We start from the raw sequence: 21,147 nt of genomic DNA, 5'->3' as shown, positions 1-21,147 counted from the left end.
CCTCCAAACCAGCTGTGACGCATCAGAGAATAGACATGGGCCTTCTGAGGGTGTCCTGTGCAGTCAGTTTGGGATCTAGTCAATCTGGAGTCAAAGAAATGATGGAAATACAAAACTAAACATAAGAAAAAAAAGCAACTGACACAATTAAAGTCACAATGTCTATCACCATTGGGGACTGTGAGTACTTTTGGGTTTGACAAAATTTATGTTTCGCTTGGTGTGTTTAGGAGTCAGGTTTTGATGTTAAATTCCCTGTGTGTCATTTTTGTGTGTTTTGAGCTAGTACTCCTTCCTATAAGTCAGTCTGAGAGAACTGCGACTCTGCCATGTTAACAGATGGCCCTCAACTTCCCAAACAGGATGAAGAGTTCAACACTGTATTCGAAGCAGCTCTGACTGGGTCAGCCCCCACACAAATTCACTCTACCACGACACTCTGTGATCATATCTCACCCCAAACAGTCATCTTATCCAGGAATGCACGTACTGTATATATACAGCGAGCACTGCTAACACTCACAAGAAGGTGGACTTCTGTATTTGTATATAATATTTGCTGTATATGTCTGTAACACCATATTTGTTAGGTTCTACAGCTGCCCCTTTTTCACAGTTTGCATGCATTTGATATTAGGTGTCCTGATTTTAAGACTGGCCACATTTCGACAGCTTTGCTTCGGAAACAGAAAAGCAAATTCCCAGTAGTGCCAGGCGAAATAGCAAGACCCCATCTATTGTTCCGTTTCGTTTTAAAGTGCTCGCTGGACCTGACGTGATTCCTCCAGCTTTCTGTAAATCAGTCCAACAGCATCTCCTCCACGCCGTTCATCCACTCACAGCTTCTGAATGTTTAAAATAACTGCACACAGCCACTGATGCAATCGTATCACAACCTTAAACCTACCTGTGATATCCTCTGATGCGCCGAATCATTAAAGACAGGGGAAGTAAATAACATTGGCCATCTTGTGACAGCTCCAATTCCCTAGATCCCAAACTGATCAAGTATCTGTGGGATGCACTGAGACCCAAAGACCCTCACTAACAACATGCTGCTGCCAGACACAACAGGACATCCTCAGAAGACCCATGTCCATTTCATTTCACAAGGGACACCTACACAATATTAGGCAGGTGGTCATAATTTTACACCCGGTGTCGCTCTTTGCTTATAGAAAAGAGATTAAGCCATTTATCAAATTATCTTTACCATTGCCTTTCTTGATTGTACACAAACAAATGGCAGGCTGCATTTTGTTCTTACAGAATTCTTCTTCTTATCCCCAAGTCTTTTTGGACCTCCATTAACCCCAAATGCAAACTGGATTCACTTGGAGACTTGCAAAGTTTTCTAACCTTCAGAACTTCAGTCCACCAAACTATATGTTGCTCTTTTACCAGTCCAGCACATAACCACAGGTCGGTCACATTTTGATTCAGTGAAAAACTAGGGCTTTAAATTCGCAAAAAGCATGTTCACACCTCAGAGGACAACTGAACCTGCAGCTAATTTTGTAATCTTCCTGTTGATTCATAAATCCTCATCACCTTGTGGTGGGTAAGCAAAATCCTTTTCTATGCTGTGGTGTTAATCTTTTTTTGTCAGCACTCTACCAAAAGTCAACAACTCGTTAAGGATAATAAGATCATCCCCTCGCACGTTGGTCCCCTGCACCAAAAAACCCTCACAGTGACATCTGACAACACAAGTGTGGGTATATGCAAAGCAGCTCGACATTCCATGAATAGCTTTTCTTCATCTATTAGCTTGGCATGCACACACGCACACACACATGCACACCAAACGAGACACACAAGCCAGCCGGTGCCAATCCCTAGCTGTATCTGGGTCAGAGCTAACAGAGATGAATCTAGCAGAAGTTGCCCCTCTTTCTTTTTCCACTCCCCCGTTGTTGAAATGTAATTAATAACTACAGTCCTTTAGGGAGAGGCTGAATAAGAGAGGAGGGTGAGTGGGAGAAGGAAAGGAGGCGCGCGATCTCAGAGTTATAAAGGCAGGAAGTGAGAGAGGGTGACATACCATGGCAAGAAGTCTCGGTTCAGGGGTGTAAAACTGTGATGCCACAAGGTGTCGGTAGCAGCGTTGAGTGGAGTGTTAAATGTGATTAATCCTTTAAAACTTTTGGGGGTTGACAGCAACTGGAGACGATGGAGAGACGTTATTGCAACTGTTTGTTTTGTGCCAATGAGTTTGGTTCAAGTTGTCACGTGGCTTACTTTCTACCATTATGCTCTTTGGTGAAAAATGTTGCTTCATCCAGTAAACAGCCGAACGGAGCTCATTTTTTTTTCTGCTAGACCCATTAGATATATTAATTAATCCATAAGTGAGGGTGTGAAAGATGGATATGTCCTGAATATGTGTAACTGATAGATTGTGGATATGCCTGAGAAGGAAAATCAAAATGAATCAAGCTCATCAATTTCCATGTAAGGGCATGTTTTAAAATTAATAATTGCTTAAACTGCTGAGACAGAACATACCATAATTACTTAGATTGATTGAAAAGATGTAAGTATTTTAATGGGAGACCAAAAAAAAATGCCCCAACAACACTCCATGAATGTTTTATGTTGGAAACTTTCTGTATGAATATTTCATCTGCAGAAATGTCAAGAAGGGAGCAGCATGAAGCAGAGTGGCAGACAGGCTCATATTGTGTTGCTGCCCTGCTGCACTGAATGTAGTGATGAAAGAGACATGAGGTGGACTCGAAATCCTTTCTTATTTCTCCGCGGCAGCAGAGTTCCTTATTCAGACGTCCCAATCCAAAAGCTGTGTCTTAACCTTTGTGTGTGCATATGTGATGAGTTCGAGAACAGTTTGCAAGTGTGCTAGCAGCTCTGTGAGGCTGTACCTTTGAGTTAGCACCAGCATGCTAATGTAAATGTTTTAGGTTTGTGGCAGCTTATTCTGCTCCATTTAAACTTTATTCCACTATTTACAATTCTGCTTTTGCACAGACATGTTTAGGCATGAAAATGAACAGTTTCATATTTTGTTACATATTGGTATACATATTTCCAAAAACTACTTCCTGTTCAAAGACAATGTTTAAAGACAAATTGAGAAATGCATACCAAATGAAAGCTCAGGTCTCGGGAGGTTAAATTAGAAGTTCATTCAGTGACCAGTATCCATCTGCCGCTGTTGTGAACCCACCATTAGCCTGTTGCATTACTACACAGCAGAGTGATGCTGACAAGCAAACAATAGAACACCGCCTTTGACCACAGTAACTTTTGAGGATGTCAGGTCTAGCTTCAAGGTTTAAAAAGTTGTGAAAAAAAAGGATGAATCCAGTTCTTTATTGTTGAGAAGGTTGAAATGCATAAAATGTTCTCTGGCTATAAAATGGCTTCATAGCATTCCATCCAGTCCATCAGCGATATTTTTTTTTTTTTTTGAAATGAAATGAAAAACCTAAATAGTGGTGTTGAAGAAAGTTAGAAAGATGGCCGCTAAGGGTTCACCATGTTGAGTAATATTTCAAGCTGTCACCAAAGTCATTCTCAAAGAGCCAAGAGCATTTGTACCAGGTCTGTTATTTGGTATGGTTGCGTAGTTCTCAAAACAGTTCACTAAAAAAACAAAATGTCAGCCTCATAGTGGTTCTGAGTGAATGGGGTGACAAAAATCAGAAGGTGTTTAGGATGTGTGAATGACTGAATTTCGTGGGCGTCCATCCAGTGATGACTAAGAAAGTGTTAAACAAATGGTAGTAGTAGTGCGGTCAGAGAGAACTAGGCTTTTGTCACCTCATGAGCTTACTACCGTTTACTTCCTCTAATTTCTGTCACCTTTTCCATAAAAATCTCCAGGTTTTTGGTGGAGCGCCTGTGCTCGTACAGGATCATTTTCACGTTCTTACATGACTTTGGAGGTCGCCTAGTGTGTCGTTCTGTGCATTTTTAGTAGTTCAATGTGTGCCCTGTTCTGGCTGTCAAGAGTAAAAGCATCTGTGCTTGGTGTTGGAAATAGATTTAATGTAGGAGGTGTCAAGTTGTTTTAAAACGTGTTCCCAGTATTAGTCTTCGACTAGAAGGATTATATTTTACAGAGAGAAACAATAGTGGGGATTTATAGCTACTTTATGTGTGGTTTATAGCTATGCGGTGAATGGTTTTAACTGCCAATGAAGGTGTCGAGCAGACTAAGGAAAAATGATGCCGTTAATTCCATGTCCAAGTCCAGGCACGCATTAAATGCCTTAAACTAATATGGTCCTACACATAGGATCTTTTTCTGTATAGTTTAACAGGGTTCGTGTTGATACTGTTGCTCCGGATGCAAACACGGATTCAGCTAAAGGAAGAAATGCCAAAACACAGCGTCATTATGCTGCCGAAAAGCTTCCCATCGGTCTGTATCTTGTTATCACTGTTATTCCTGTAACTCCGCCCTCCACTCACTCTGTCCAAACGCTTGCCTTCACCATCCAGTCCCCCATTTCAATTGGTCCATCCAGCTCAAGTATGACTCAGAAAGGTGTGTCAGTCTGCCATATGAACCAGCACAATGTGTGTTAGTGTGGGTGTGTTAAAGAGTGCCGGTGAGATTGGGAGTTTTCATGCCCTGTCATTTTGAACGATGCCATGTTTTCTTATTTCTTTATCTCTTTTCTTCTGGACTCCTCAATTTGCTCTGCTGTTCCTCTTTGTTATTCCCCCACTTTCTTTCTTTTCATATGTTTTTTTTCTGTTCCCTCCCCAGTACCTCAGTCTCTTTTTTCTCTCTCTCTTTGATATGACAGCAGAGCATTCGGGAATTTCAGTTAAATCCTTTTTTTAAATTGTTTTACAGTAACTGTTTATGTTGATGATTATTTTGTTTTTGTTTTTAGACTCAGTGTTTGCTGGAGTTCAAAATTGGACATCCATATCATGATGGTGAAGGTCGATTCATCTGTTTTTCCTGGCAGACACTGAGTCTCAAGGTTTACTACTGATCCATTCACCATGAAGGACAGGGGCATAAAAGCAGCCATCGCATTCAACCAAACTACTGCCACAGAAAAGTAAAAAAGTATAAATTTTTCTCACTGACATTTTACTAATTTCCATACAGATCTTCAGATAACCTTTAAAATGCACTGTTGCTGCTTTTACGCTCTGGGACCTGCTCTTTCTTTCACAGCCATTCTTTTAGTCATCCAGGATTCAAATTTTAAGTCCATTTTAGTCTCATCATCTCATCCATTACCCCCATCTGTATCAGTCCACACTTCCTACCTCCAATCATCCTTCAAAGCCTGACCGAGCTCCGACACCCATAGAGCCTACAAACACATTCAGAGGAGATCCAGCAAAGCAGCACCCATCGCGCCAATGAATCAAAGTCATAGCAGCGCCTCGGCTTGTTTTGAGATTCATTGTCAGGCTCCCTTTTCCATCGCAGTAGGCGACACAACATCTTTTCCACTTCACAACCCACTCTAGACATCACTTGACTACCGCAGCTATAGGACCTGTGCGCTCCAGACCCATACTCCACATATCCAATCCAACCCAACATGCCCTCACCCACACAGTCACAGTATACCCATAGTGCTGTACTGTGCTGTTCTTACTCATCGACGCCACAGCCAAGGACCCTTACTGTGTCTGTATTTCCCAAAAAAAAGACCGCCTCGGAAATGTAAGCATTATGTTTTTGAGCGTGGCCGCGTCCAAAAGCAAGTCCCAGGCCGAATCCTCATCTCTTAATGCCCTCAACCAGCAAAGGCGGCGGCGTGCTTGAGGGGAAGGTGAGTACAGTGCAGGGCAAAGAGAGGGATGATGGCTCTTGGAGTTGTTTTTGGACAGGGAATATTTTACGTCTCCCAGTTTTTCTAACAGTCTTTTTCTTTGTCATCTTCAGACCGTTGGGCAGATTGTCAGCGGGGGTTTTAGATCTCCTTACTGCCAGTGAAGTCATCCAGTAAACCCAAAGCCGAACGTCCTCGTGATGTGGCTGCTTCATGGTTGAGCTGAGGCTGAGTCACGACACTGTTTCTGTGTCCACATAAAATATTTTAACAGATTCAACAGAAGAATCTGTCCAGCTGTATTTCAAGTAGATCTCCTTTTCCAGCACTTTCGGGTTGTGCAAATATAAATTCATACTTGCAGCTCTTTCAGCTTAATAAATGCTTTGGAACTATAGTTTAATTACTGGATAACGCTCAAGACTGACAAGTGTGCGTACTGGGGCCTACATTTGGATTATATATTAACGCAACGTCTTCACTAAGCCAGCATTTGTCTCACTTTAAAATGAAGCTGTTGCAGAACAATAACATAAATTAACAGTGTGTTACAGCTGTCTAGCATTAAGAACACAATCTTGTAAATTGCATTAATTGCAAAAATAATAAGTCAACCGCCAGCGAATACAGGCATTTATTATGTGCAAAAGCACTAGATTTATAGATTCCCATCCGGTAAGCAATACCTCATGGATGACTAGCAGAACAAGGAGTTCTATAACAGATGGTCCCCACAGAGCTCTGATCTCAGCATTATGCAGTCAGTCTGAGAGTACATGGAGAGACAGAAGACACTGAGACAGACTAAATCTGCATCAAAACAACACCACAACAGCTGAGGCAAGTTCTCAAAGACTCTTGGAACATCATCACCCCAAAAGAACTGTGTGTGTGCAGGTTTGCAGAGAAGAACTCCCTGCTTCTAAATATTGACTGGAGTAAGTCGTTTGTAGTTTAGTGGATTAAGTAGTTTTTGCGCTGCAAACTATGTTAAGCGTGTGACTCAACCTTTGCTCCATACCGTGCATTTAATGTGGTTGCAATGCTTGAGAGATTCAGAATGTTCCGGCAAAAACAAACCTATGTAAAGATAGTAAAGCTAATAAAAGAGCTGCAATTGAGACTCTACGTAGGGTTGAATATTGGGCTATCATCTCAGCCTGACAAAAAAAAAAAGTCACAATGAGATCTAAGACCCCTACAGATAATCCTTGATGGTCTGTTAAATGTACAACAAGTGGTGTCAAATGTACGGATGGAAATGCAGAGAGCAGGCTCTGTGATCTTCACGGAAATGTTGGTCCCGACCCCTCTGACAATTTGCACCCATCCGTGTTCCCTTTCAAAAATGATATCAAAGCCTCCCACGCTCAGAGGGGGGAGGCTACACCTGCCACATCAGTGAAGGAGGTGAGAGGAAACGGGAGGGGAGGGAAGAGAAGAGACAGAGGGAACAAAAGTGGCAGCAAGAGATACAGTTCCTTCGTTCTTCCATAGAATATTTTGCTACCTCGCTGGAAAGAAATAATTTCCACGTCAGTTTGACTGAAAGCAAGAGCAGCCTAAACTCCTCTCCTCATTAAGAGTCGGATTCTTCTTTTCTCTGTGGAGACACAAAAAAAAAAAAAAAAATGAGCAGTGGAAGCAGTGGAAGCAGGAGCAAAAGAGTCGGGGCAGCCAGTGTAATTTGGCTTCCTAAACTTTCACCTTTTCTTCCCTCACTTCATTTGTATTCCGCACCTCCAGAGACTAGTTGAGTCTTAGCCAAAAGGTTCCTCCTTTTCTCTTTCTTTGTATTCTTTCTCTCATATCCCCCTATCTCTTGTTCATGCTCGCCCTCTCTGCCCCTTCCAAGATATAAAGGGCAATGCTTACTTCCTTCCTCAGATTACTTTTTTCCTTCAGGGAGAGTTAAGTGAGCCTAGCACACCGACTTCAGCTGATGAACGTGTTTTCCTGTGTAACACTGTAAATGGGGCAGCAGGAGCACCATAGTATGGGACGAAAAACACAACATTTAAATGAATGAGGGAGAGTAGGGGAGGAGGAGGAGGACCACCGGTGTGTGTCTGTCTGCTTTAGCTCGCCTTGCACCTGCAGACAGTAAGTAGAGCACAGTAAAAATAATGTTTGCTGATCCAGAGATGATGGAGGATCTCGTAAATACGAACTCCCAGTGAATGAACCGAGCTGTTGCGTCCCACAAGGGCTATACCTAACTGCCCTGATTCAAGGGCCCAGGCTCTAAAACTGTTTTATCACTGTCTGCTCAGTGGCTGCGCTGTGAAACATCCAAAAGTAAAGGCACATTTATTTAAAAGCAGCTGACAAGAACGTCGGTGCAGAGACGTTTCCAGGCACGGGTTGCTGAAAAGCAGAGCAGGTGACAGAGTGCGTCAGCCTGTTTTCGTGCCTGTATTTGAAGAGCCAGGCCGAGCACGCCGGAAGCCACATTATTCTCACTTTCTGGCACGCACATCTCTGTTGGTGTTCATCAGCAGTCAAACTCCAGCACCGGCTGCCCTGTGGTTCAGGGCCCATCACCAGCATTCAGCTTCACCTCTCCTGTTGTCATATCAATAATTACCTGCAGGTGCAAAATTAGCTCTCAACTAAGATGAACTTGGACTCAACAACAGTGGAATAATTAACTCGAAGGTTACTCAGCAGAGTGCAAACCCCTAACAAACCAACATGTTTCTATGGTTTAACCCAACAACAAAGACCAGTGAGCTGGTTCGTGTTAGAAGTGGGCCTGGGTTTCAAAAGATTTAAAACGAGTTTAATTCATCATCGTTTACCAAGAAATATTCTTATTTGCATACATTTTAGTTGATAAATTTGCAACAGTATGAACACCCATGGTGCTATTTCAGTTAGAGTTAGAGAACTGCTGAGAACTTTTACATAAAAAGCCGTCGAGCAGTTTAGAATATATTGTGTATTGGGGGTTTCTCAATACTCGCTTTTGTGGAATTATTGGACTTGTGTAGTTGGTAGTGCGGACTTGACAGGTAGTACAGATGGGAGGACGCCGCCGGTCATTCTGTAACTGGAATAGCCCAGGAAACGGAAATTCTGGGATACTCTGTGGGTTCGCTTCACCCGATAAAAAGGGTGGATGAAGCAAGAACGTATCCGGGCATTTGGCCATACTATTTCCGAAGTGCCTCAACTGATATTAACGCAGTGAGAAATGCCAAAACCCTCCCTTTCTTGATAGGCTTTGGTTTCCACTGGACTATTGAATGGATTGTAAATCTAATTACTGAACGAAATTAGTTTTCCTGCTGCTACAGAGGAAAACCGTAGCGCCGGATTGATGTGCGTGACACAATATTATTGTGTTGCTGGAAATCACGCTGTGATAATGTACAGTATGTCAAATGTCACTGCATTGCATGTAATTTTAGACATCCAAATGGTGTTTATCCAGCCGTTATTTGATTGCACCTGTGATTAACTGACATGGGGCCAATAGTTGAGTATTTTTAGTTTTGAGAACCAAAGAAATATTGCAATTGAGGTGTCGGTAGGGCAGTCAGTATTGATTTTTGACTGTAGGTGCAACACATACAAAAGTAAAACCTGAATTCTATGTTTGCAATAACCTTGCAACTGGAAGTTTTTTATTTCTCAATAGGTTGTTTTCCGTCCCAAACAATCCAGATATATATTTAAGATCGGTGATGCATGGGTACATTTATTATGCTAACAGATACTTCTTACTCAGCTCTCCTGTCTAGTTCCATGATCAATGAGTGGAGCTTGTCTGTACAATCGGGAACCCACTATTCACGCACCATGAAGCGCACACACACATACATACATACATACATACACACTCATGGGAATTGTCTTATCCCAGCACAGCTGCAGCCACAGCAGCACACCTGTGCTAACTGGGCAGACAGGGAGCACCCACAACACCCAAAGGACCTCCGCCCACTGAGTGTGTGTGTGTGATTCCCTTCCCCCGTCCCGTATGACCTAGAACCTCTCCTTCACTGATGAAGTGATTAGGTGATAGATGGCGCTAGCTTCCTCTCTCTCCCCCTTCCTAACTCTCTGCCTGTCCATCCAGGGAAGAGATGAGGAGCAAAGTGATGGATGAGTGTGTAAAACTTTTCCACCATGTTGTGTTCTTCCTGGGAGGAGTGAAAGACTGAGAGAGATATAAGAGAGGGGCAAAGTCCACATGACAATCAGAGGAACAGAGGAAGACATGGCCAGATCTCCAGACGGTAATATCCTGTCAGCAGCCTCCTCCTAGGAGTCTTTCACAGACGCACATTGAGCAATTCTGTTTATCTCTCACCACGCTCTCTCGGGGGAGAGTTAATTTAAATAATTGTTGATCAGAGGAGAGGAGATTTGATTTGATTAGTCATGACAGCAGACCACAGGAGCGCTTGCCTGGAGTCTGTCTTTTTTCCCTGTTCATCATGTGATCTGGTCTCCTCTTTTATAATCACTTCACTTCTCTTTATATACTCTCATGTTCCTTAATGTGAGTCCACCCTCATGAGTGATGCTAACACGTTTGTAGGTTTCAATAACCACTTTTTTTTTTAGGAGGCTTCCTCTGCTCCAGTCCTCATTACAGCAGATCTATTGTACGGTTTCCCTGTCTACTACCTCCTATCTCACTTTTTGAACACCACTTCCCCTTCCGTCTCCTCCTCCTCCTCTTACTTACCCCCCCTTCCCTGCTTCCCTACCCCCCGCCATTTCCCACTTCCAACAGAAGCTCAGAGTAAGCCCTACTACTCAGATTACTCCCCCACGCGCCTGCTCATCCACAAGATGTGCACCAGCCACTACCTGGACCTGTTCATCACCATCGTAATAGGTCTCAACGTCATCACCATGTCCATGGAGCACTACCGGCAGCCCAAGGTCAGATGTGGGGGAGGAACTTGGTCATTTATTACCACTATACAGCTGCTTGAGATTATAGCATATAGCAGCACCTTCGTTCTGAAAAGTATCAGTATCTACTTTGGCATTTTGAACGTAATGCTATTGGAATATTTGTTCAGTCTTCCTTGAACACCAAGTTTCCTACCTAAGTTCTGACAATTATACAATGCCAATAGAAATACAAACTTCCCTTTAAAAACGGCCTTGGTAGTTCTTTAAATAAGTGAGAGAAAGAGGTGTCAAAAGAAGAAGAAATTAAGGATAGTTACAAATCAAAACCCGACAAGAGAGGAGGTGGTGACCTATAAAAGGTAGGTCAAACGAATAAATAAAATATTATTGCACAATCGCTAAAATGGAGAAAACATATTACGAGGTAAACCACAAATCTCAGCCATCTGGTTCGCTCAAAGTGTAATTATATGTATTCTCAGCATCACGGAGGACTGGTGTGGAGTTATTATCCATATTTTAATCGCCATCAGGCAGCTGTGCCAGCAGTGAATTGTCCTCAACTTACTGTTGAAATATTTTATATTCATTCATGTGTCATACTGTTGGCCACCTGCTTGACTATAACCCCTGAAATGGAGGTAAGAAAAATGTGGCAGAGGCAAAAGCAGTGAGTAGCAAAAGACCCCATCAGCAGCAGAACTGAGGGCTGCACAAAGAGCGTTGGGCCGGAAAAAAAGGTTGTATGTCAACATGACTGTTGAGTAGGAGGTAGCTGGATGTGAAGAACAGATATTAGGTTCATTTGCTGCTCTTTATATTGCCAGGTGAACTATTGTGTTTAAAAGATTGTGCAAAGCATGAATTAAGCAGCTGATGCCACTCAGCTACAAGAGAAAAAGAAGGACTTTGGGTTGAATCAAGGGCCTTCTAGTAGAATATAAGGTTGTTGAGTAGAATAAATGTTGTTTGGAATATCTTTGCCTAGACTCAAAGGTAAGAATACATTACAGAGCTGTTTGGTAGAATATAGTTTGGTATCCTTAGGCAGAGTAGAAAGTTTTGCGAGAAAAGAACATCTTTAGGTCAAACTGAAAATTGTTGGGTTGAATAGAATGTATTAGGGAGAGAAAGTCTTTACTTAGAATCAAAATGGGCTTGGTAGAACAGCAGGTGTTGAGGTATAATAAAAGGTTGTTTCATAGCAGAGAATATCTTAAGGTTGGACAGAAGGTAGTTATAAAGGTAGAATATAATGTCTTTAGGTGGAATAGATATTTGATTGTGTCGGGATTTGCAGGAGGAAATATGGTTACTAGCAATAATTTCTTAATCATGGATGTGATTATTACTCAGTAACTCAGGTCAGTCTTCCTTTTTTTGATAAAACTTTGCAGGTAGACTTTGTGTTGACTATGCAGAGCTAAGTCTACCAGCAGGGAATTTGCAGGCTCTTGCATCATTGCCGAAAGATTCTGACTGGTGTTGACCACCTCTGTGTTCAGCTATGTAACAGAGCGGTGGAGAGCAGCAAAGACCCTGGAATATAAGACTGTTTAACAGAACAGAATGAAAATAGGTATGACAGAGGTTTGTTTGATAGGATTGGAGCTATTGTGGTGGAATAGGTTCTACTAAAGTTTGGTAAAATATAATATCCTTGGTTACAATAGAAGATTGTTTGGTAGAACATGATGTCTTTAGGTAGAATGCGGGTTTGTTTGGTAGAAGTGTGAATATCAGTGTTAAATCATTTTACTATAACACTACTGCCTCTGTGAATTTCCACAGCCTGACAGTTAGTAGAGCAGAATGTCATTGGTGAAATAAAAGGTTATTTGGTCAAACAGGGTGCCCAGATGGAAGTAGAGTAGCAGTTTGTTAGGTAGAACAGAAGTTTGTTTTGTACAATAGAATAGCTTTAGGTAGACAAGAAGTTTGGTAGAACATAATATTCTTGGTTACAATAGAAGGTAGTTTGTTAGAAAAGGCTGCCTTGTGGTAGAATAGAAGTTTCGTGGAGGAAGAGAACAGAATTTAGTTTGGTTTAGTAGAAGGTTGTTTGGTAGAACAGAGGGTCGTAGAAAAGATTGCCCTTTGGTGGAACAGAATCCCATTTGCTAGGATGACCATTATTCACACTGAACTGGGACTGTTAACTCAAATGGAATGTCTTCATTTCGAACAAAGCAATTTCTCTGTGGAGAACAATAAAGTTTTTCCGAATCTTGTTAATTTAGAATAAATTGTTGAGTAAAAAAAAAGAAGATGGTCATTTAAGGAAATGTAACCCAAACTGGAACTGTTACTTGATGAATTGCCGCCGGTGAGAATGTAGTGAAGTCCCTGCAGAGGGTTCTCTTTACGTCTCTCCGCTTAAAGGTCAGTTTTTACATGCTGATGTGCACTGCAAATTCTCTCTGAGGCAAAAATGGACACTTTGATTCTAATGGCCTTTTCATAGAGAACGGGGGAGGGACGGGCGACTGGAGCCATTCCATCTATTAATGGAATGTCTATTCTGGAGAACAGAACAGTGTTGGTAATGCAGGTTCTTTGGTATTTTATGCAAGGGCTGTAAATGTGTGGTAACTGCTTATTCACACAACAACAATATTCGAGGCATTCAGCTGAGTCAGGGTAACAATGGGTTCATATTAAAATATGAAAAATAACAATGAGGTGAGATTGTTTCATTGGTTTCCAATGCAGGTTCAGCACATTTTTATAAATGAGTGTTGATGAATTCCACTGCTCAGTGCTTTGGTGGAGTAACAGAAAATTTAATGCCGGGTTTACTGACTTGTTAATGCGGCTACGTTTGCAGTTTATGAATCTTTGGCATTTTTACCATCTCTCTTCCATCTCTCTCTTCCAGGAGCTGGAAGAGGCACTGAAGATCTGTAACTACATCTTCACTCTGATTTTTGTCCTGGAGTCCGTCTTCAAGCTGGTGGCCTTTGGCTTCCGACGGTTCTTCAAGGACAAGTAAGTATTTAAATCATTAGCTGCAAAGTGACATAGCCAAACATCCCTGACACCAATCAAACAGAGATCCAGGCTAAAGATTTACCTCACAGTTTTAGGGTTTTGACATTTGGGTGCATGTGATAGCCTAATAGATTGGTGGTTAAAGGTACCGTTCCTTAACCTCTGAGTCATGTGGAAAAACTGAGGCTGTGTACAGAGGGCTTAAATTAGCTTTTTCTAAGGTGCTCCAGTGAATGGTTCTCAGCGAGGTTTTGTATGAATACAAGCGGCCTCGTTAAACACCCATAAAACACAACAGCCTTAGATGATTTCATAGCTTTGAAATCCCTGGCTTCCTGCTGAAAACCGCACAATAATGCACAATAACACATAACCACAGCACAAAGGTACACTAGCACACATCAGAGTATACATGAGCACCGAAACACCTCACTGGAGACATCATGGTTTTGGACAAGAGCTGCCTACCGACAATTGTTGCCCATTGTCTTTGCCAGAGCAAACTATAATCCCTTTTTTAGTTTGGCAGCTCTCCAGTTTGATATCAGCTCACATGCACTACACACTCATTAACTTCCCCACACAGGTACACACAAACAGACAGCAAGGCTCCCAAGACTCATTTGAAAATATTGATTTTTAAGTTAATTTTCTCATGTTGATTCATGCAGTTGGTGACGTACACTGTGGAGTTACATTTCCAGCTCACATTGAGAAATCTGGACATAGAAACAATGGAAACGGACAAGCCAGATCACTGCTGCCACTCACCGCAGTCTCCAAACGTTCACTTTGTCCCAAACATTTAGTTCAGCCTGCATTTATTGCAAAGCGGCTGGAAAATTAAGTTAAATCTTAACATTTTGATCTCCTGTTCTGGTATCGGGGAACGAAAGCAACCCGCTGACTCCAGTTGTGAAAGTACCAGATCTATCTTCATCATCGCTCTAATAAAATCATATTATTGCTGCCTCGTAATGCTTACTACAATCTGCACAATCCCATGCACTGTCATCCCGAAAATAATGTCTCTCTAAATTTATAAGTTAGTTAATTGTGTATGACTAAAGGTTTGGCTTAATTTTGGAACATTACACAAAATCTTTTCAGTGTCACGTATCCCTGTAGGCAAAGAAGTCATAAAAACTTTGGAGGTGTGTTGTAGTTGATAACAACCTTGGATTCTTGGTTGTTATTAATACTCAGATTAAAACTGCATTGTTCAATATGTTTCACTGTTGGTTTCACCAACATGCAGTGTAGCTTCATACTAGATGAATCTTCATGTCTAGTGATGGAAAGAAGTAAATAATTTCAAATAAGCTGACTGGAGAGACTGTCTTAATAAAGATGTTTTAACTGTGATGATGTCCGACCTAGCAAAAACAATTCATGCGGTATATCAATTATCTGCACGTAGAAGTGTTTTTTGTCAGTCCATCATTAAAATTAACGTAATCACAATAATACTGGATTTAACAATTACCAGCAGCCTGTGTCGTATATACACAAATATGTGTGTAGTGGGACTATTTCCGATTCACTACGAGACCATCGTGAAGTAAGTCAGACCCTGGCGGGCGGCCAAAGTATTAACATTATATGGGAAACCCTGTAAACATTCATCACATCTCTGTCCTAGAGCCAGGAGATGTTTAGTTGAGTTTAACATAAAGACTAGAAACTAGTGGAATTAGCCAGCTTGGCTCCGTCCAAAGACAGTGAAAAATGATTCCCAGTAACTCTAAAGATCGCATCTTGTCACATTGATTGCATCAATCACATTTATCTCCTGGCAGTAAAGCAAATAAGCATAGTTCTTTTTACCTACCAGATGTCAGAGCAAACTATACTGTTTTTATGTCTATGGTCTGTTCAGTGTTTTTTGTTTAATTGATGGCTGAGCGTTTGTGGAGTAAGAACTTAATCGTACAAGAAACATTGACATTGCACGTAAAAGATGGAAACATCCACCAAGTCTGAATATTGAATCAAAAGTGGAGGTGGCTCAAAGTGCAATACGACTGATGGTTGCTATAGTGTTGGAGGCTTTTTTAAAAATGGTGAAATTTCCATGACATATTAAGCCAAAAAAAAGTTTATTTCCCAATTCATTATGATGTCCTCAGCTAAATTGTTCTTATCCTTCTTCACTTGTTTAAATTCCCAAGCAACTATAGTAATGTTTGCTGTGTTGTTTGAAGAAAAAAAAATCTCCTTCTCTTCAATCATTGATGAATGAACTGGGAGTTGGGCAGAGTCACTCGCTTCCACGATGGTGATGGGTACAGACAACCTATCTGAGCTTCAAAATGCTCTCAGGAAACCTATGAGCGACGCCACTGAGGGTTTGTCCGTCTATATAGTCAGTAACTAGACCTCAAAAGGAGGCATGTATGGGAGTGGGCCCACCTTGATTGACATGTTTGCTGATTGACAACTCCTCCTCCTCTCTTTTATCCAAATAAAAAGATGGTGACCTCCAAATACCAAACGTAAACGTAAAAACAAATGTCCAGAAATCAGTGGGTGACTTCACTGTCGACGTGTCCGATCCTTAATGTTAACAGATTGTTTCCTCTTCATGTAGACAATAAACTTTCTCATCTTACTCGAAGAAAGGGCACTTCAGTTGTGAAATAAACTGAATTCTACCCAAATTTCTCATGAGTGAGTGCATCTGTGTTTGAATGAAACCCCAAGCTGACCAATTTGAAGTCAAAAACAGTTTGCAAGTCTCGCTGATTTTCTCTAGTTTAAAATAATCAGATTTTTGTTACTCAGCTCCTTCTCAGATCCAGGTTGAATGAGTCAAGTTCACACCTCTGTGCCGAGGGAAAAGAATCACAAAGAAGAGATCAAGTGATTAGTTTGGATCATTTATCAGAGTTGTCAGTGAAAAGACGTGACCTAAGTCGGTGTTAGCCACTGATGAGTGTGTGTGGGTGTGTGTGTGTAGGTGGAACCAGCTGGATCTGGCCATTGTGCTGCTGTCCATCATGGGAATCACTCTGGAGGAGATTGAGGTCAACGCTTCACTGCCCATCAACCCCACCATCATCCGCATCATGAGAGTGCTGAGGATCGCACGAGGTATGATCGCCTTACCCTCCCCGCTGTTAATCCATCCTTCTCATCCCTCTGTCAGACACACGACACTATTTGCTCACGGTGCTGCATGTTTAAGACGCCTTGTAAAACAGCCACGTCCCTGGGACTCCCCTATTTGTCATTTTTTGCACAGCAGATCTCTGCAGGGTTCAGGCAGAGTGTGAGTCGGCCAGATGGCATCGAGGAACACAGTCAGCTGACGAACACAGCACTGAGAAAAAGTACAGGGAGAGAGGTGCAGGGTGAGGAAACATAGTCAGGGGCGGGGGAGAGCCGAGACACATCATGACAGAAAGTGAATTAAGCCGCAAGGAACTGGGGCTAAGTATGGAGGGTAGAGAAGTAAAAAGGAAGAGGCAGGGATGATGAACAACTTCTGACCTGAAAATAGATTAGAAGAAGATGGAAAGAAGTCTGAAAGAGGAACAGTTCATGTTAGAGGGGAAAAAGTTCAGATGAAGTGAATGATGAGGGGATAAATGAGAAGAGGGAAGGTACAGTATGTAGGTGGGTGAGATGGACGGCGAGAGCAGATGCTGTATTTAGGGAGAGAATGACTGGTGGGAAGAGGTAGGGGAAGAGTTCAGAATTAGGATAGGTTGCAGAGAAGGGATGGATTTTTGCCGGGAGCAGCAAGAGCAAGGGGGAAGGCGAGAGAGCCTGTGTGCTTCAGGCTGATTGCTGTTCAGGTAATGAAAGATAAGAGAAGGTTTGAGGGGGAGGTCTGAGAGGAGAAAGGTGGTGATAAGAAAGGCAGAGGGCAAGCTGTTTTTTTCTGATCGCCGAATGTGAAATACAGGGGGTAGCATGGGAGTCACTATTGGTTACTGTCACACAACAAGCCAGGCCCTGACTCATTCTTTGTTGTGTTATGCATGCGCCTCCTATTGACGCTGGGATTTGGAAGAGTATGATCTTTCCATCCTGAGTTAACATGCACATTGTGTTCCGGCTGAGTCTAAATTTGATTTAGAGGGTTTGTATTTACACGGAAGCAGCATTGTAATCCCATTTTAATTTTTTTGTTTTGAGCAGCATCATCAATGATATGCACCAGAACAACAGGGACCTTTTTCTTCGTGTGCCTCTAAATGAGTAAATCACGAAAGTAAAGTGGAAAATCATTATTTCCCAGACTTCCTTGTTAGCTCTGAGTGTGAAATTACCTTCAGGTCTGATGATGAGATATCTCACGCTGTTACTGTGTGTTTTGTCAGACTCTACGATTAATGCTTTGCCAATTTGACATACATCAGAACATCAAGTCAAATTAACAATCAATCAATGTTATTTACTTGTCCTGTCAGTGCTTTTAATGTTGTGGCTGACCAGTATATATTTTAAGTGTCAGTGGTTGTGGCTGATAGAGATGCACACACAGATGTCTGGAGGCCTTTAAAATATTCAGGGAAAGGTGTTAGCAGCAATACAGCATGTGTAGTGTTAGCTAGCAGATGTCTATCTAAGGCAAGGCGCCATTAGGAAATAAAATAGAATGTACCGGAAATTGCTAATCAGCGATTATCCACTTTTATACAGAAGAAGTCAACAAACTGATTAAAGCTTTCAATGTATCTCTACCATTTCTTACCAAACCATATTAACTGATATTTCCATTAGCGACCCAGCTAAGCTAAGACAAGTTTGTAACTTCCCCTCATTAATAACAATAGTTTCCCATCCTTTTTTCTCTCTGTAGTGTGAACACCATCTAACAGGTGGACAAACGTTGGGAAAGAACAAAGGACATATCGATCAAGCTTTATGTGTTCACTAAATGGAACTTGTGGGCTCATGGTTACGACATGAGTCATCGCATAGACAAAAGGCTTGGCGTTCAAGTGAGAACATTGTTGGCTTGTCCAAAGAGGAAAGAAGTGAAATGACCTGTGCATGGGGGGCCTCGGTTGAGGCTTTTGGTAGGCCCTGGGTGTTTCTTGGGTATGCTGTGGCGTTAATTACAATACACTATTAATAACACATAGAAAGGTAGCCACCATTTTGTCAGCTTTATTCAAAAAAGACGTGGCAGAAGAGACGCACGTGGACATTACTAATAATATTAACAATGACACCCCACTCTTTCATTGTGTGCCATGTCCCCAAATCTAAAGCAGCATAAATGGAATCCAGCCATCATTAATTTCATCATTCTCACTTGTGCTTTTCCTGCTAGGAGATTTCCCTTTACATCAGATTTAATTGTAATAAGCTTTAATTATCTCGAACAACGGGCTTTGGGTGATGTGAGGCATCTGTGTTCAGCACTCATAATTGCTCTTGGATGTTGACTGAATTGTGGAAAGTTAGTTATTAGGGTAACTTCTATATGACACGAGCATGGGATGAAGTCACCACTAATAAAGCATCAGCTTTCAGTGAAGCTCAGCTGCCCGTTTCATGAAATTTGCAAATGTAAATGTAATCTGCCCCATTGAAAAGGGAAATTCGGGAAGAACTACATGGAGTAAAGAATTCAGACACTGCTGTTTAAGTTGCATGCACATGTTCAAAAAGCATGGCTCCAATTCTGTATACAGATTAGAAATAGGGATGACAGAATGAGAAATTTGCGTATGTCACCGATCTTTTTAATATTGTTTGTTGTGCTGTGTTTATGCAGTTAGTTTCCTTACCTAGGAATCTTTACGATTGTTACCTCAGATTTTTGTGTGCATGTCTACTCCTGCATTATCTGTCAGTCTTTATGTACCTCCACTGGTGCCCAATAGGCATATGAATGGCCATGTGTAATCAGGAGAATGTGTCGTAATGTTTATCATTACAAGAAAGTCTTTCCCTACACTAACATGCACAGGACTAGACTGTAAGTGAGAATAATGTGTCCTTTCAGTTTCACAGAAGGTGTGATGGCACAAGTCCCTGCTCCGTTATGTAAGACTGAACAATCTTAATGTTGGAGAGACACTTCTTCATTCTCTGTTTATGTGTGCTTGTGTCCCCACAGTATTGAAGCTCTTGAAGATGGCGGTGGGGATGAGAGCTTTGTTGGACACCGTTATGCAAGCCCTGCCTCAGGTACACAGTCAACGCCGCAACATAACATCCATCAAGGCCACACAATTGTCTTTTCCGTCCTTAGCTGTATTTTTCTCCATGAATTTCACATCCTAACACGTCCCAGAGAAACTTTACCTCCCAGAGAAGCATATCTTTTTCGGCTCATAGTCTTCAGTTTCAGGGCGTCGTCTTTACCCATGAGCTTTTCGCTCAACTCTAGAGACACTTATTTGCATTATCAGCCCCCTGTGGCTATTGGGAAGTGAATCTAGCTTGAGGTTTTGCTTTGAAAAGAGGTGGGTGGATTTGTGGGTGAAGTAGTTGTTAAATTAGAGCAACAACTCAAGTGTTTGGAATGAGTGGAAAAATAACTCAAAGTCGTATGTTGTCGGCATTCTTTGATACTGTCATTCTCTCACAGAGAGACAAAGAGATTGTTGTTCCCATCTAATTTCTCCTAGAGCTCGCCAGAAGTGTTCCTAATTAATAAATCCGATAATAGAGGGTGGTGCATGTGTTAGCAGGTTGCTATGTGCTGATTAGAACTCACAGCAGCAAACCCTGGAGCTTTTCATTACCTCAAAACACTCTTGCATCAAAGCTTTGATTCCCCATTATTTCTTTCCTCCTCATATTTTTAGTTACATTTTTCTCCCTTGTATCATAGTCTGTGAGGGACACACCACCTCTTCCTCCCACTGTATAAAAGCAAAGCAGAAGTTGGCGCTGGTATCTTGTGCTAGGGTCGGCATTTGCGCAGGTGTCATGTCCAAGGCGAGATGACATAGAAAGCCTGTCACAAGCTGGCCACTGGTAGTGGAAACATGCATTAGGCTTAAATTGTTTTAAAACTTTAAATGCCATTTCCTAAGCTAGGTATCAATGTATCAACACCATGGTTTGGTGGTGCTCTGAGCCTGGGATCGATGGCCACCCAGTCATTAATAGATGACAGTCATGCTAGCTACCCATGGACAACACCCTCAGACATTCCTATTTAAACCCCAACTCCCCACTCATCTTTTAGGACTAAAACTTAGAAGAAACATCTTCAAGAAACTCTACAACTCTACAACTTCACTTTGTGAATGGATTGGAATCAGCTGTTTGTTGTCTCTCCTGCTTGGTTTATTTGGACTTGGATCCTCTGACTACACTCTTTTTCTTTCCGTTGTCTCTCTACAGGTGGGCAATCTGGGTCTTCTCTTTATGCTCCTCTTCTTCATCTTTGCGGCGCTGGGCGTGGAGCTGTTTGGCGACTTGAGTAAGACCACATACACTTTGCAAACACTGAGGCACTAAAGATTCTCACTCGTACATACTGAGGCTGTGGAGTGTTTCATTCTCTCCTCTGTGGGTTTAATCTATCTGATGTTAA

General features: G+C 41.8%; 1 protein-coding gene across 17 annotated transcripts in view; it reads left to right on the top strand.

Annotated features, from left to right (window-relative positions):
* Window positions 1–21,147, top strand: part of cacna1g (calcium channel, voltage-dependent, T type, alpha 1G subunit) — a 256,906-nt gene that overhangs the window by 214,656 nt on the left and 21,103 nt on the right. For 13 of the 17 annotated variants that reach the window (XM_047609737.1, XM_047609734.1, XM_047609733.1 and 10 more), the window contains 5 exons: window positions 10,519–10,670; window positions 13,525–13,634; window positions 16,597–16,730; window positions 19,717–19,787; window positions 20,955–21,033. In XM_047609737.1, coding sequence (XP_047465693.1) covers window positions 10,519–10,670; window positions 13,525–13,634; window positions 16,597–16,730; window positions 19,717–19,787; window positions 20,955–21,033 — 546 coding nt within the window. The remainder of the gene's footprint in view (window positions 1–10,518; window positions 10,671–13,524; window positions 13,635–16,596; window positions 16,731–19,716; window positions 19,788–20,954; window positions 21,034–21,147) is intronic. The other 4 variants (XM_047609735.1, XM_047609732.1, XM_047609726.1 and 1 more) reach the window with 1 other exon arrangement.

The sequence above is a fragment of the Mugil cephalus genome, chromosome 16 (genome assembly GCF_022458985.1).
Source record: "Mugil cephalus isolate CIBA_MC_2020 chromosome 16, CIBA_Mcephalus_1.1, whole genome shotgun sequence".
NCBI lineage: Eukaryota > Metazoa > Chordata > Actinopteri > Mugiliformes > Mugilidae > Mugil > Mugil cephalus.
This window is presented reverse-complemented; position numbering and strand designations above follow the sequence as displayed.